The 17,166-nt window shown below is 47.5% G+C and overlaps 1 protein-coding gene across 1 annotated transcript in view; it reads left to right on the top strand.

Moving 5' to 3' along the window:
• Positions 1–12,594: 12,594 nt before the first annotated feature.
• The window catches only part of RNF150 (ring finger protein 150), a 40,686-nt gene continuing 36,114 nt past the window's right edge, over positions 12,595–17,166 (top strand). Inside the window, exon 1 of the mRNA XM_048509080.1 lies at positions 12,595–13,516. Within this exon, the coding sequence (XP_048365037.1) occupies positions 13,051–13,516 (466 nt within the window). The 5' untranslated portion in view covers positions 12,595–13,050. The remainder of the gene's footprint in view (positions 13,517–17,166) is intronic.

The following is a 17,166-nucleotide window of genomic DNA, read 5'->3' on the forward strand; positions in this document are numbered from 1 at the left end:
GTTAAAGCCAATCAGATGGAACAACAGGAAATTACCTCTGTTAATCCTCCATTGTGTTAAGAGAGATTGATTAGTTTGGTTAGATGGCTTCTCTCGTGAGTAGAGAATGAGCAGTTTTTAACTATGATCTTGGGCCCTTACAGAGGAATGGTTTATAACATGACAAATTCACTTCTCTTTCAGGGATATGAAATTTAGGTAGGAATCTGTAGTCAACCCCGCAGGGTCGTCGCTAAGGAATAGGCGAGACGCGGAGGAGGTTTCATCTGGCGGAGAGCGTCAGCAACAGGAAGCGCGGGATTTCGTGATCCTGACAACTCTCCCTGTGCTGGTCTCTGGCACCTTTTATTAGGGTTTCATTGTGGGCGTGTAAAGGAGGTGGGTAGGGAGATGAGCGGGAGACCGGGAGACCTGGAGATCATCATGTGATGCATGATCTCACCTGGCTACGTGCGGAGAGGAGCGTAAGCGTCTGAGCCTAATCCTCACCTGGGGGCAAGACCATTGTCCCTGCCCCCGGTGACTGAGCCAGACAGTTCATGACCCGTGACTCATAGGGGGATGAGGAGTGGGGGTGCGGTGCGACCAGAAGGCTGTAGGTCCGTTGCGCCCCAACGCTTCTACCACGGCGCTGCTGGGTCAGCACTGCATTACTACACCTCCTCCTTACATTTTAGAAGGGGACCGAAATGCTAAGGGTGATTTAAAGGGACGCTTGTCTCCTCCGCCCGCCTGGTCAAGCTGACCGAGCTGCTTGTGTAACCTTAGAACTTGGTTGCGCGGTAAGCGAAATTCGACGCGCTTCTTCCACACGTTCCAGGCAATATTAGCCACACCCTGCACGAAGCAAGATCCGGATAATCCAGGCACACACTAAACCAATGCAGAGCTGCACAATAGCACTTAACCATCCTCCCGCAGCCAGGTCCAGAGGGCGGACCACCAATGGGCCAAAACATCATACTGCAGATTAGATACAACTTCTTGCCGCTCACGTACTTTCATATGAATCTATTGGGAATTATCAGAAAGATTAAAACAACACATATTATGTACATTCTCACAACCTTTGTGATGTAATAACAACAATTAATCAATGGCGCACGATTATCTAAAGACGCTTGACGAAGTTCCTGCTTCTCGATGTCCAGAGCATCCAGAGCAATGGAGGAGGAGATGATGGACTTCGCAAGGGCACAGGCCAGCCGGCCAATAGTCTTGGTGTTACAGGAAACAAGTCCGGACTCCCACAAGGGAAGTTGCGAGGGAAACACACTCTCGCCTTGGCTAGAGCCGCCGCGTCGCCCGGCAAGGGGGTCGAGGGAAGGGCGGAGCGGTGGCTGTGCTTGGGCTTCCGGGGTGAAGCCTGAGGCAGAACGATGGTGAGGCGGTAGCAGAGAGTTCCGGCAGACACAGGCGGAAATGCAGCAACAACAAATAACATAACTTCTAAAAATTAAGGCATGCAATAATCTTCAGCAATATAGTTGGTTTCACAGTAAGCAATAAAACATGGCTAAAAGCGCATACATAGGGCTGGATGATGTACGGAAGGAAGCGGCAACCCGTGGTTTGCATAATTGTCCAATGCACTGGCTCTTTAAGCTGTTTGGATCTACCAAAGCTACAGAGCCGATGGCATGCTAGGAGTCCATGTGGATTTCTCAAGAGCCGTAGGGAGAGCTACTCGATAGTCTTTAGCATTGCAGGTTCCGAAGTGATTCTCCACGAAGCAAGGTTGTGAGAGAAGGCGTGTTCCAACAATATTCAAGCGGCTGAGAACAGCGGAGGAGAGTTCCAAGGGTTAATCTATCAGGAATGTCCCTGTCTGCAACTCCAAGCTTCAGCCAGGGGGCGCTGACAGAGAGGGAGAGAGAATAGCCATTGTAGATGAGGAACAGCAACACGCCGCATCAACCCCTCTGACAGCCTGGGCCAGCTGGCCCAGAGCTGCCGTTCCCCCCAGGGGGGTGGCCCAGCGGGGGCTGTGGATCCTTGGTGGAAGAATACCGGGTTGTGCTGGCTCCAGAGATCCCTTCCCATCTCGGCCACAGGCTGGGGGGGCACCGGCCCTCTCGACAGAGGCGGCCCGGGTCGGATCCTCCAGGGAGGCCCCCGGCTTCCCATCTCCGGGATGGGGCTCGGCCTGGCATGGCGAAGCTGGACTCCTGTATGGAAGAAGAAAAGACAAGCAACGCTCTTTCCCCAGGGGTTTTGGCGTGCTGGCTGAGTTAATCCTTATAGATGACGATGGAAAGCCCGGAGCCCTGAGTGGGGGCGGCGGCAATTTTTTGATAGATAGAGAATAGAGAAGAGTACTTTGGATATGGTCTGCTGGATGAGACCTTGATTGGAGTCGTGATAGGGGACTACTCCCCTTTCTTTCGAGCCTTTGTTTTGGGCCAAGCTTTAGTTAGAAGGCAGTTAAAGGCTCCATCTCCGAATAAACGGCCGATCACACTTGCAACATATCAAAGGGCGTTAAAGAGATTACAAGGCAGGAGAATTGCCCGGCTTGTAGGAGAAGGGAGAGGGCATATCCAGGTCGGATGTTTGTTTGTAAAACAATCCCAATCACCGCCTAAGGTGTGGGTTTTTTTTGCAAAGCAACTTGTAGACAATCTCACAATTATAGTCATATCGCAATATAGCATCTATATAGGAAAGATATAAAGGAGAAGATGCAAAGAAAAAACAGTTCCTGGGCTTGGAGGTTTGATCACAGGAGCAAATTGAGAGGGGTTTGCAAAACCCTTTATCAGATCCTAGATCTAGAGGTGGGGGTGCGCCAGCCCCATTAGAAAGAGGGAGGGTGTGCAGAAAGGAAGGCAGGGGGGGAAGGGTTTGGAAGTCAGCTCTGCCTTCCCCTCCCGTAAGGGGACTTTGGCCGGTTTGAGCTCGCTTCCTACCTTCACAGCGGAGGCTGTGTAAGATAGGTGTGGCTGAGAGACCCCCCTTGGCACTGTGACCTTTGTAGCCAGGGAGCGCCTTCAGCAGAGAAATCGTGGGGAGCATGAAAATGATTTTGGCTACATATGTAAACTTGGCGTAATGCCAATGTGGCGAGAGGAGTGTAGGCCTCAGATGGACGAAGGAAAAGGTTCTCAAGGAAGAGGTTTGAAGAAAAGTTTTGAAGGTTTTAAACTAAGATGGAGGCGGCTTGAAGCAGGTCCCATCGGTATCCTGGGGAACAACGCACTCGAAGCTGTGTCCCGTTGCATAAAAGCGAGATGCTGTAATGGTGCTTAAGCCTTCTCAAGGCATTGGCACACATAATCAGAAGGGGAGAAAAAACTTTAATTGAAGCACAAGAGCATAGCTTAGAAAGCTAATGGAAAAATCCCACTCTTATGAGGGGAAAACTTTAGGGTCTCTTGAAAGGGGGGCAAGACATACAAGAGAACATGAAGCATATGAGGCATACAGAGCACATATAAAAGTATACTTGTAGGAGAGGATTATGCGACTCTGGATTTGAGAATCTTGCTCTCTCTGAGGTACTGATCAGATTTTGCTGCCACTGGGAGCTTTTGAGCTTAGGGCTTTGCACAGGCTCAGAGGCTATGAGATCTGGTTTGAACCTTACAGCTGGAGAGGAGCCAAGGGGCTCTTCTTCACGGGGGGACTTTTGGCTTAAGGCCATTGTGCGAAAGAACATCTTCCCCTTTCCATGCCTCGAAATTTGTCCTGTAGATTGGCTATGGTAAGCATTCTGAGGAAGGGTTCAAAACGGCAGTCCCTCTTCCGGTCAAGCATTTCTTTCTGTTGCAATTCAGTGACACTGCCAGACTCTTGCCCAGAGATTTTTTGAAATGCGTGCCATTCTGGGGCAACTGGTGGAGTGCATGGTGACTTTGGAAGTAGAAGGGGTTAGCAGAGCAGGAGGTATATGACGTAGGGAGGGAGCAAGCTGGCAAGACCAGCCCAATGGTCTCCTCGTGGGGATGGGATCACTATACTGAGCTGGGGGCAGCGAAGATCTCATGGGGGAGCCTCGGGGGGGAAAGGGTTTGAGGTCGCGGATCTTGAAGTTCCGGGCTGGGGAGATGCCCGGGCCGGGCCTCCCCTGCGGGCATTGGAGAAGCGCCCGGTCTTGGACTTTCCTGGGGCTCCAGCCTCTCTGGGGAGAGACCCTCCTCCCGTCAGGGTTGTAGGCCCCCCCAGCGGGCAGCCTACAATTCCTCCGAGGAAATGTCCTGAAACGCTTGCCGCGAATTGAGACACTTCGCCGGGGCTGTCTCATGGCAGCGGGATGAGGGCTGGGCGGCTAGAAGGCTGGCTTTGATGGGCGAAAGTGCACCCGATATCCTGGCAAGCTTTGAGCATGTCGCCAGCCTTCGGGAGTTCCTTTCCCTTAGTGCCTGCAGGATCGCTTTGCGGCACTTCAGCGGAGTATGCTCTCCTTGGCAAGGGCGCTTTTGCTGAGTTCGCCTCTGGGACCTCCTCGCTTGTCATACTCTGCCTCTTGAGGGCCTCCTGGAGCCTGTTCACGAAACTCAGCATAGGGCTCTTTGGAGGCTTCCTGCCGGGTGCTAGAAAAACTTTGGGTTGGCTGGGTCCGGTGCATTGGGGACTTCTTCAAAAACGCCTTTCGGTAGAGCTTATCTGGTCAGAAGCGCGTAATCGCGTAAGGGTGGGCTTCACCGCAAGGACAATCTGATTGTTGGGGTTACTGGAAGGCATCGAAGCCGTAGAAGTTGTAGCGGCCGGTGTGAGAGCGCCGGGCCGAGGCGGCTGCCCTGCTAAAAGCATTGCATGGCGAACTCGCTCTCCCAGATCACAAATTGTGCAGGGCTCAGGAGCATCGCGGAAGGTGAAGTCTTCCAGTCGTCCGGAACCATATAAGTGATTCCTCGCGACCGCCCTAGCATGCCCTCTCACATAGCTAAAAGTGATTCCCCTCACGCCTGCGCGTAATCGCTTAAGCGGAGCTCAGTGAGGATGTTAGAGTAGTTTAAAGGGCTGTACTCGACAACCTCGCCCGGAATGACGCTTTACCCTCCCCCCCTCGAGTATCTGTAGCAAAGTGGACGGGGCACAATGCAAGAATCTCGGCATCGTCTTCCGTCAGGGTTCTTTCTTCTGCAGATCGTGGCTAATACGTTGATTCTGGCGCAGAAAGTTTTTGAAACCCGCCGCCATTACGTATGGCGCTGACGGAGGTGCAGTGGCTTCGAAAATGAAGGCGGAGCAGAGGGCGGCTGAGCCGCGGGAGAGTTTGAAATGGGTGAAGGAGCAAGGGGCAGAAGGAGGACAGGCCTTACCAATTTAGTGGATAGAGAAAATTCCGGGTTGAAATTGAAGGTGAAAAGAATCGAAAGGAGGGCTGGCTCTACAAGCGAGGGAGCCATAGGTCTGCGAGGCTGATGGCTTAACAAAACATTGTACTCCATCGCCAGTAGCAGCGACATTAACCGGCGTCGCGAGGCTCTGTGCGAAGAGTGCGCCCTGATGTTTTCCCAGTCCTTAAGATTCAATGTCCCCTCTGGGTACTCATGGACACTGAGCTTCAATCTCTCAACCAATTTGCGGTTAGCTCCGCGCTTCTCTATCACGAGGGGACCCTGCCAAGCATTATTCGCGGCAACGCTTTCAGCTCGGCTAACGTGTTTGTCATAAGTCTGCTTTTGTAAAGCATCCCCATACTCACCGGTGGTAATTCCGTCGGACGAGAGAGTGTCCTAGGACTGGCGTGAAATCTCTGGATGCGCCGATCCAGAGGACAGGCGATACCGAAACGGGTGGTCCCTGGATGTGCCTTCGATCCAGCGGACTTCGGTATCGCTGCCCTTCCCCAAGCGACGGTGAGCAGGGTGGAGGTTCGGAGGATTCTCGGGTTTTCGGCGCACCAGCTTAGTAGTCAACCCCGCAGGAGTTTCTTTACGCTAAGGAATAGGCGAGACAGCGGAGGAGAGTTTCGATCATGGCCCGGAGAGCGTCAGCAACAGGAAAGCGGGATTAATCGTGATCCTGACAACTCTCCTATTAACAGTCTCTGGCACCTTTTATTAGGGTTTCATTGTGGGCGTGTAAAGGAGGTGGGTAGGGAGATGAGCGGGGAGACCGGGAGACCTTGGAGAGATCATCATGTGATGCATGATCTCACCTGGCTACGTGCGGAGAGGAGCGTAAGCGTCTGAGCCTAATCCTCACCTGGGGGCAAGACCATTGTCCCTGCGCCCGGTGACTGAGCCAGACAGTTCATGACCCGTGACTCATAGGGGGATGAGGAGTGGGGGTGCGGTGCGACCAGAAGGCCGTAGGTCCGTTGGCGTCCCAACGTTCTACCACGGCGCTGCTGGGTCAGCAGTGCATTACTACAGAATCAATCTATAATACTAAGGAAAGATGTACTACTTTCCTTAGGTAGTTAGACAACTAGAACTTAAAATGCTATCTGAAATCCGACTGCATGAGTGCCATGGGTATTGATAATAAATGGCTCAAATCTGCACACATTGAGACTCAGGTCTCAGCATTCAGTTTACTAAAACAAGATTTTCACAGGATCAAAACTAACTATTCTCGAGGCAGAGAACAGAAAGGCCTTTGTTTCACACAGATTCACATTCATAAAGCAAAGATTCTTCCAACATCAGCTTGTTGAGGTTGAAAGTTATCAAGGTCTCATCTAGACTAACCTTTCAAATTTTATTTGAAAATTTCCTTTTTTTCTATCTAGTGCATTATAGCATTCAAGACTAGTTTCAGAAGCTTAAACATTCAAAAAAGAAAAATTGTATAAATTAGAATCCAAAATAAAGCTTTATTAAAGAAAATTAGAAAGATGTTTAAAAATCAAATTCAGTTTAGAATTCAGTTTAGCATTGACAAGATATCCAGAAAATACAAAGCAAACTCCCTAAATACTTACTGAAGATCTCATCCTCATTTACATAATGACAAATATTTGCATAACTCAAAAGCTTTGCATGCTCTGAGCATTTTGGATACCCGTGTTACGCATGTATCTATAGACAGTACATAACACAGTGAAGGCTTTTACACGACTGTTTGTGACCTTTTGATACTTTTGTCATATTTATTGGGGGTTTTGTTTCAAAGCATAAGCAAAGTCTTCTTCACCAGCAAAGTAGGGGGAGGGGGAAAGAAAAGGTAAAGGGTAACTAATTGTTCGTTGAATACTCTTATGGAAATGCTAGCCATAGTCTGGTGACCCCTTTCAATCAATCCTGGAGTTGCCTTCACGAAATCTTCCAGAACTTGCATGAGTTACCCACTCCCAACTGGAACGAGCAAATTACCCCTCCTAACTGGTAGTTCTCAGCTGCAATGAATGATCTAATTAACCCATCTTTGAAAATAAGCCACAAGTTTAAAAAATGCACTCTACATCTGCTTACAGCTAGCTAAAACTAGAAGATTCTTTCAAGCTGGTCAGTCTTTTGACACATTCTCAGGTCTATGGGGCTTACTCTCAGAAAAAATGTTTTTTTTTTTAAAGGAATGCACTGTGTCTTAGTGTCTTTATGCAACAAAAGTTCATCTATAACTTTTTAAGTTTTCCATTTTGAAAAACTATGTATCATGATCCTTCTAACTTTAGGAAACAGAGTAATGACCTATCTTAGAAAAGCTAACACATTAAATTAGATTTCAAAAATTATACTCAGCAACATTCACTGTTAGATAAATGTTTGATTTTTTTTCTCTCTGGTGAAAAGGTCTGTGCAAACCTGCTTTGGCACTTCAGCTACAGATTTTTAGAAAGGTCATTCCACAAAAAATATAGATGAGAACAACTACAGTACTGCTGAAGTATACCATGTTGCACTAAGTAAATGGCACTACGAGAGCAAAGGAGGCTGAACAAAAGGTTACATGCAGCAGGATAAATAAATTAGACATCATTTAAACCCAAGGAGGGATACTCCAACAATGTCCATGTCAAGTAATGTATATGTTGTTATAGGTGTATATAAGAGGATGGAATATTAAAATAGTCATTTGGATTTAGAACAGATTATGGCATCATAAATGTCCAGGTTTGTTGCTCCCCATTCTTCCACTATGCATACCTCAGCTCTCATGAGAAGCATAGGAGACAGGTGTGCTAAAGATCCATGATTCAGCAGTCTTCTCAGCCTCCTTACTCTTCACCCTTTTTACTGATCACAGTTGATAAACGGGGAAAAAATTGCATTTCTCTCTATTGTTCTTCTATTCTTTATTTTTGAGCTGTTCTATTTTTAGTCTTTGCATAAGTAACTCCAATCTCTTTCAAACCCACCAATCTAAAATCTGGAATCCACATTAAAGCATATCTAAGTTTACAACTAGGTGTAGCCAGAGGCGTAGCTCCAAGGGAGCAGGGTGTGTGGCGAGGGCATGGCAGGGGTGTTCCAGGTTGGGGGGCACGTACCCTGTGGGGGTGTGGTGAGGGCATTCCGTGGGTGTGGTGGGGCATGGCAGGGGTGTTCCGGTGGGGCGGGGTGGAGGACGCACCGGTGCACCAGGCGCTTTTCCCCCTTGCTATGTCTCTGGGTATAGCCTGTTGGATCAGACCAGTCCATCTAGCCCAATTAGCCCAGCATTTTGTTTCACACAGTGGCCAATCAGTTGTCCTTGAGGGCCAAATGATCAAGGCACATAGGTCAAGATTGTCTCTAATGTTGCTTCCTAGCACTGGTCTTCAAAGGCTTCCTGCCTCTGTATATGGAGATTCCCTTTAGTCACCATGGCTAGTAGCCACTGATAAACCTTTGTTTTGGATCACCCTAGTCAGGCCTAAATCAGATATAAGTATCTACCCCTACCATCCTCTATACTTCTCTCTCAAGTTCAAGGTAACCAGTATGCAGGCCATCACATATTACCTTTCTCATCTCTTAAAAATTTTTTAGAGAGCCATGACCATTTCAATTCTCAGGCCCTCTCTCAGTCACGGATACATCAGCAGACAGGGTAGCTTAGCCGCCTTTACTAACAGGCCCTCACTCAAAAACCACTGTTGGTGTTGGGAGGTTCTCTTCCATACAAGAAACCAGGTTTGAAGGGGAAAGGGAGGTAAAATGAGCCAGAAGAGAACAGTCAGATTCTGTCTGTTTACTCAGAGGTAAATTCCATTTATTTCAATAGAACTTACTTTCATGTAGAATTAGACCTTTCAATTTTCCTTCAATTTTCCTACTTGCCAAAAAGCAGTTCCATCTTGCTAGCTCCTGCTTGTATTGTTAATTATGCATGCATTCCAATGCTGTGGAGGTGAGAGCATGATACTACCTATTACCGATGTTTCTGAGCTCTGTGTCTCAATCTGAAAGTCTGAATAGAGCCTGCAGGTGCATACCTGTTTAAGCAGTCAAGTACTCTGCATTGTGTTCATACAATTTGAATGCAGGTTGCTTCTGCTAAGATAGTGTTTAACATTAACCCTGTGGGTGGCCAAAGTTCTACTCACAAGGTAAGTATCTCCATTTTAACCTAAAATAGATCCTTGCGTTCACAAGTGTAAGGCTCAGCTCATAATTAAGACTGAAAGAAATCATCCAGATTTAGACAAACATAGGAAATGATCTTATATAAATGAACCTGCAATCCAGATCATACTTACTACGATGAAAGTGTTTCAAATCGAGTCACAGAATGAGGGGTGATAGCATCATTTGCAGAATTTTCTACATGCTGTAAAGAGTTAAACCAGAGAACTTTAAACCAGAATTCTAATACAACAGAAAGGAATTGGACAGCCAATAACTAGTGTGGATCTCTCATTTAAAATAATTTGCAGCCCTTGTTGAAGATGTAGTTGGGGCTGGAAAGATCAGTAGTTTTGGAATCAAGCCAAAGATTCTCTCAGGATTTCTCTGCAGCTGTGTATAATAATATTTTGGCAGCTTGACTGTTTGGATTTTTCACTGCCAATTCTGTCATGCTGGCTGTGATTACTCAGTGGTGACAGGAACTATTCTGTACATGCTTGGAGGCACTACCATTTTTATTGATTCATGTGGTCTAGAACTAGGCCTTCGTACTGAGAATTGACATAGGGCAGCAGAAGGGAGGAATTATTTGGAAAATTTAAGATTCTAGAAGCACTTATGAGCAGACTTTCTATTCCTTTGACTAACTCAATTGTTCACTGCTTTCTATGCCTTCTGGCCTTTATTGGGGAAGAGTTTTGCTGTTCATTTGTACAAAATCCCATTTTTGTTGTTAATTTGTGCAAAATCCCATTTTTCTGGGTGCCTGGGAATCTCCTTCATCTGTGTCTGTCTTGGTGTTGCTCTGTTCATGATCAGCATGGGGCTATTCAGTTTACCAGAAGGAACAGAGATTCCAAGGTTCAACCCTGGCAAGGCCCCTACCTTGAGACAGAAACAAGACAAAACTTATGGGGGAGTCAGCATAGATTTTAATGTGTAGATTCTCTATTACGGAAACAGCCTTTTCTATCTACCATATCTAAAGATAGGACACACACGCACGCATGCACGCATGCACGCACACACCTGAAAGTTGTGTGTGTAAGGGAGGAATATTTCCCCCATGTCTTTAAAATGTCTAGAAATTTTAGGTCTCTGAAGTCTAGTACTTGGTTTCTTCCAGTGGCCACAAAAAGCTCATAAACTTGAGAGCTTTCTTCAGCTGCTTTGAGGAATAAGATGAGAAGGGGGTGGGCAATTTAGGTCGCATTTAATGACTAAACAACTGACGTCAGGATGCTCCATCTCCGCTAAGGGGACTGAGGAAATGGATACAGCTCTTGCTGCTTCTTGTGTGTGTGTGTGTGTGTCCCTGTGCTGAATATGGTTAGGTGAGGCTTTTTTAATGCCGAAAGATGCAGATATGCTTGTAACTTTATTACTGCAGGAAAACGTCTATAATCATTCAAGCTTTGCGTTTGGAGGGCAGTTGTGGTTTTGTAACCTCCTCCAGTCTCTGACTAACAGCGGAGGCTGTGTGCACAATATATATGACAAGTTACTTTCTTAGGTACAAGAGCTTTCCCCCCAAAGGCTGATTCACACAAATATCACTGGATGATTCATCACTTGATGACTCACGGCTGTATGTGTGAAGTTTCTCCATTGAAAACTATTATGCTGAAGGTGATCGAAGGCAACATGAAATATCTTTGGGGGTTGTTTCATCTAAAATAATTGTTCCAAACCGAGCATCTTTACTTGGGAGAGATTCCCGCCTGCTATTTTTTGACACAATCTGTTTTTGTTCTTCCCACATCATCTTATGCTCCTTGTTTCCTGATTTAATTCTCATGGAGTTCACTCCTAAACTGGTGATATAACCAGAGGCGTAGATCCAAGGGGACGGGGGTGCGCGACGTACCGGGCGCGTGCCCCTGTGTGGGTGTGGTGAGGGTGTTCCAGGGGCATGGTGGGGCGTTCCGGGGTGGGGGCAGGACAGGGCAGGATGGGGCGGAGGACGTGGTGCAACGGGCACTTTCCCTCCTTGCTACACCTCTGGATATAACACTTCTGAATCAGTTTGAATACTACTACTCTCATCCTTTTAGTTCAAAGCCTACATGTGCTTTCCCCATAAATATGGTATAGTTTGTAGGCTGCCCCCTTTACCCATAAAAACAGTTGAAAGTAGCTTAGTTCACATGCAACAATAAACCAGATACAGATGTTGGCGATAAAAGATTACCTTTGCAGCAAGGCGAATGTATTTGTAAGAGCCCTAAGCAAAAAAAATGAAATGTTGCCTAAAGATTGTGGGGTGAATGAACTGGTTACAGGCACCAAACTTAGCAAAGAGGGGTAGTGCGTAGGGTACTAAACTAGGACATACATTATTTCAGCCTAACCTACTGCACAATATTGTTGTGATGATAAAATGGAGCAGGGCAATTACATGTGTTGCTCAGAGCTGATTGGAGGAACAGTGTGAGAAAAAATGTGTCAGCAGTTGGAGATTGTAAAGATGAGGCAGTCACTGAGTCCTGGCTGATTTAGGAAGGTGAACCATTGATAAAGCTCTCATTGCCCTGTGTACCACATCATATTTGAACATGCTTCCTACTGTTCTTCTAAGAAGAGCACACTAGCAACTGGGTTAGCATATGATGGGTGTGTGCCCTGAAGTACAAATGTAGCAACATGGAGTTAGTGGATTTAAACATGATAGGACAACTATTGAATGTAGTAGTTAAGTGGCTGAACTAAGCTCTAGGAAACCCCACTCTGCCATGAAAACTCGCTGGATGACCTTGGGCCAGTCACACACTTGACTCTGGCAAGTATTTGGATGGGAGACCAAGCAATACCAGGAGTGTTAGGCAGAGTCAGGCCATGGCAAACCACCTTTGCACAGCTCTTGACTCGAAAACCCCACCAGGAGCCACCATAAGTCAGATATGACTTGCCTGCAAAAAAAAGGGGAGGCAGCTGTGGTACATCTACACAGATAAGGCCCCACCCAGTTGTAAGTAGGGCCCGAGAGTTGTAATGAACGTGTGAAGGGACTTCAAGTCCCCAACATCCACTGGTGGTTTTCCCACTAGTGGCGCCTTCCCTGCCTTCTCTCCGTCTCCCGGCAGGGGTCGCTTCTCAGCCTCCCGGGCGCCCTTGACATCACGCCGAAGCTCCTCCCGCGCACGACCCCCGCCCCGTCCCCGCCGCCTTCGCTCCCCCCCGCATCTCCGCCGGCTGTGTAAATCCAGGCGGGCTGGGCCAGGGGAGGGATGGGAAGGTCACGAGCAGGCGAGACCGGGGGAGCAGCCGCCGCCGCCGCCGCTTCTTGGGGACGCTTCCTACTTGAGCTGCGAGGAGGCCGCCTGCGCCAGCTTATGGCAGGAGTCCTGCCGCGCTGAAAGCGGCGCTCGGCGCGTAAGGAGCCCGGAGGCGGCGAGCGAGCGAGGAGGCCGAGCGAGAGCTTTTTCTCCCGCGGAGCCCCAGGCGGGGAGCCGGCATGCCGGCTGGCTTGCAGAGGTGAGGCGAGGCGAGGTGAGGACCCGCCCGGGGCTGCTGGGTGCTGGGCCGGCCGGCCGGTCCCCTCGCGCATCCACGCGCGCGCTCCCTGGCTCCGTCCCATGCAGAGCCGCGCGCGGGCGGGCAGGCGAAGATGGCCCCGTCTGTGATCCAAGCGTGCCGCAGCCTGGCTCTCTCAACATGGCTGCTTTCCTTTTGTTTCGTGCATCTGCTCTGCTTGGATTTCACCGTGGCCGAGAAGGAGGAGTGGTACACGGCCTTCGTGAACATCACCTACCCCGAGCCCGGCGGCGGCGGCGGCGCCGGCGAGGTGCGCAGCGAGAAGAGCGAGTGCGGCCGCTACGGGGAACACTCGCCCAAGCAGGATGCCCGGGGGCAGGTGGTGATGACCGCCTCGGCCGCCGACCGGCAAGCCTGCGACCCCAACGCCAGGTTCGCCGCGCCGCGCCCGGGCAAGAGCTGGATCGCGCTCATCCCCAAAGGCAACTGCACCTTCAAGGATAAGATCCGCCACGCCGCCGCCCAGAACGCCTCGGCCGTGGTCATCTACAACGTGGGCTCCAGCAACGCCAACGAGACCATCACCATGCCGCACGCAGGTGAGCCGCCGGCCCTCCGAGAGCTTATTCAAAACCTAGCCGTGGCCGAGATGCTGCTTGGGGGAAACGAGGAGGGCTTTTCTCGCCAGGAGGCCACTTTGGGGTATTTCTCTCCCCCTCCTCCCTTGCATTGCACTGTTGGGAAAACAGTGGGCCTGTCCTCAAAAGGATGGAAGGTTGACCGTCGTCTGAAATGGCAACTGAATGACAATGGATGTCAGGAGGTTTGTGAAGAGATGCAGGCAAGAAGGGGAGGGTGGATCAGCTGCAGCTGGATGGAAGGGCGGAGGTGGTGGGTTATGATGAGGACTGTGAGGATGTAAAAAGGACAGTGAGAAGATGAAAAGGTCAACGTAGCTTTTGCAACGGGCAGGAAAGAAAATGGAGAAGTCCTGAGCCAAACAAGCTCATCCAGAGAGTCTTCTCGCACCTTGTTCCTGGGTATCTTCTCAACTTTGGGAGGGGGGGTCATTCCAGATGTGGTATGACTTTCTGAGATTCTTCACATGCAGATGTTGCATCTGCTATTGCATCTGTTTTGAGATAGGCAGTAGTTGCTTGTGACAAGTCCTTTTTCCTTCAGTGGCATGCATGGATTCTGTCCCAAAATGTAAACATGTTTTTCTCCCATCACTTACTCTGCACATAGTGCAAACCTTCTTTCTTAGTCCTGCTGCAAAGAGCAAATGCTAGGCACAGCAAGGAGACTAATAAAACCAGGTATTTTCCACTGCAGTGGGGAGGCTGGGAGTTTCGAGTCATTTCCTAGGGGCTTGTGGTTGGTGTGTGGAAGGGTAATCCTGGAAGCATTTTGTTGGTTGGTCTTAGTTATGCTAGTTGTGGAAGAATTTCACTGAGAGTGAGCTATTCTAGAAATGCACATAAATTAATTAGGACAAGATTTCACAGTATGTGCAATTCTTGTGGAGTGTGGGGTGTTCTGCAATTATACACATGCATATTTTTGTCTGCTATGGAGGCTTGGCTTTCTGTTGCCTTTGAAGTTCACATGGTTCTAATGTTATGTGAGAGTGCTTCTGGAGTTTATTCTGGTGTCCTGTGAGAAAACATCACAAAAATAGTGCGAGTGCAGGCTTCGTGACTGCTTTATGATGGAACTACAGTGTGTTTTTAAAAACTAGCTTTTTGGAACAAATTGCATTAGAAAAATAATTGAACACAACACCATGCAAAAGCCTGGTCTTCCAAGGGTTGCTTGCTTTTTATTCTAATAGATATATTTTCAGAAAGTACTTACATGTTTTGGATTGAATATATCTCACTACCCAGACCCAGTGGTTTTTTGCCAGTTTATTGAATAACTGTAAACGCATTTGCTCAGAAGTGAATGGCACTGCGTTCAATGGGATTTATTTCCCAGTAAGTGTGCCTGGTATTGATTATTCATATTAGAGCAGAAGCAGGCCCAAGGACTGGTTGGTTGCAAAACATGATGTTTCAGTGACTTTTAGACTGCAATCCTGTGCACATTGTTTAGTAAAAAGGAGGTTCTGGTGAACTTAGTGGACCTAGTTCCAGTAAATAGGCATGGGAAATTTTGAACTTTTTACATTAATACCGTGATGTAACAGCTGCTGCAAGGCCTCAAGAACCACCTCTGGCAAAGATTCCCTCTGGGCCTCCTTGCATCCAGTCACAGATGAAGATCACATGAAAACAAATTCTGGAACTTGCTTTGTGGGAGTCTAGAGTTTTGTTCTGCTCTCCAACACAGACCTGAGCTACAATGTAGGTCACCTTAAACCTTTTAACATTGAGATGTTCTTTCAATAGAGAGCACAGGCAGCTATTTTTTCTTGAACAATGGTTATATTTGAACTGAAGGTCTGGAGCAGAAAAGATTTTATTTTTAAATCATCCATATTGCTTGGATTTGCTTTAATGGTTTCCAGGGACATCTGAATCTTCTTAAAATTTCTCCTTATGAGTTCCATATGGATCTATGTATTTTTAGGCTCTTCTGCTTCCAGTTCTATCAGAAAAGTGCTGATGGAACCACAGCACTGCTAAAGTCATGCACGTTGCTTAAACAAGTTATAGGAGCAAGTTTCTGAAATTGGAATGTTGGTTCAGTTAACAATTTATAAAAATAAGCAGATGTTAATAGTGCAGAGATTAAAAATCCTGAACAAATGACTTCCATCCCCTTGCTTGTAAAAACAACTTCATAACCTTATCTATTAATACTGAGCTATCTCATTTAATGTTACTTAAAATTTTGCAAATTTTTTAATGTTTGTTTTTAAGCATGGGACTGGTTGCTGAGTATGTCCATAGAATGCCAATCAGTAATCTGTTTCAAAGTAATACATCACAGCAAGTAGCATTGTGTCATTTCAGTGATTTCTTTAAAAACCCTGAAATGTAGATTCGTGGTATTATCTCCCTATTGCATCTTTTAACAATTTGGCTATGTCAGTATTGTTGGATGAATTCCATAGATCACAGTGTTCCACTTGCATACTCAGTGTTTTCAGCTCTCCTCTTCTCAAGATAACCACTCACAAATCTGCTCTTGAATGTCAGGAGTGGATTTCAATTAGACACCAAGCATTGCAGTTGGAAAAGAAAATGGGTAACCCTTTCTGGTGAATGGAACCACTTCCCACTCATATATGGACCTCCTTGGATTCAGCTGTTATCATATCACTGGATTTGTGAGTTAATGGTTTGCCTTAATCCATCCAGTGAATTTATGGGTGAAACAAGATTTGGACTATTGATGTCTTCCCTTACGCATCTTGTCACTGCACTACACTTGTGCATCTTAACTGATTGCTGTACTGAAGAGCTCTTGGCCTTGGCTCTTAGCCTGTGGCCCCACAAGCAGTACCAACATGTCATGCTGAAACACTGACCTCCACCTGAAGTCCGGAAGACTGGAAATGGACCACAGGTGGTTCAGAAGGCGATTCCATTCACCATCCATGGACAAGATCTCATAGATTAACTATATTCCCAGTGGTCTACCAGCCACTATGAACCTAAGTATGTTCTGGGGAAGTAGATGAAGTACTGATAAGGCAGAAGGAATTATCATGGTGGAAGAAGATGAAATCATCAAGCTGTGACTGTTCCTTTCTCCAATCCTTCTCTCAACAATGGGTATCCTGTTAATCTTGCTGGTCACTGAACCTACTGCTGCTGCTACTGAATGTCAGGTCAATCTGACCTGAAATGTATTACAGACACAAGGGTGGATAAAGAGGAAGGGGTGGCTTCCTCCCAGCCTCTGTCTTTCCCCAAGTTTGCTGTTACAGTGTCAGCCTAGGCTTATTGGTGAGGGAGACAGCTATGGTCTGTTGTACTACCCAACCCACTGCTCAACTGTCTACCTGCCTGAGTTTATGAAGTCTTGGATTTAGCATTGAGGACACTGAAGCCTATTTTTGGAGGCCTTCAATGTTCATGCTGATGCTGACCTGACAGGAGCTGCTCGGGATTTTGTGGCTACCATGACAACCATGGGGCTGTCCCAGAATGTTCTGATCCCTGTATATATAGTAAGATATGCTCTTGATCTGGTTTCTCTGGGGGGAAAAATACATGGCTTGATAATAAGCAATTTCCCACTCCTATTAATGCGCCAACCATTGTGACTTGAACTTCAGTGAGCATGGCTAGCAGAT

Source organism: Sphaerodactylus townsendi, linkage group LG10 (genome assembly GCF_021028975.2).
Source record: "Sphaerodactylus townsendi isolate TG3544 linkage group LG10, MPM_Stown_v2.3, whole genome shotgun sequence".
Classification (NCBI taxonomy): domain Eukaryota; kingdom Metazoa; phylum Chordata; class Lepidosauria; order Squamata; family Sphaerodactylidae; genus Sphaerodactylus; species Sphaerodactylus townsendi.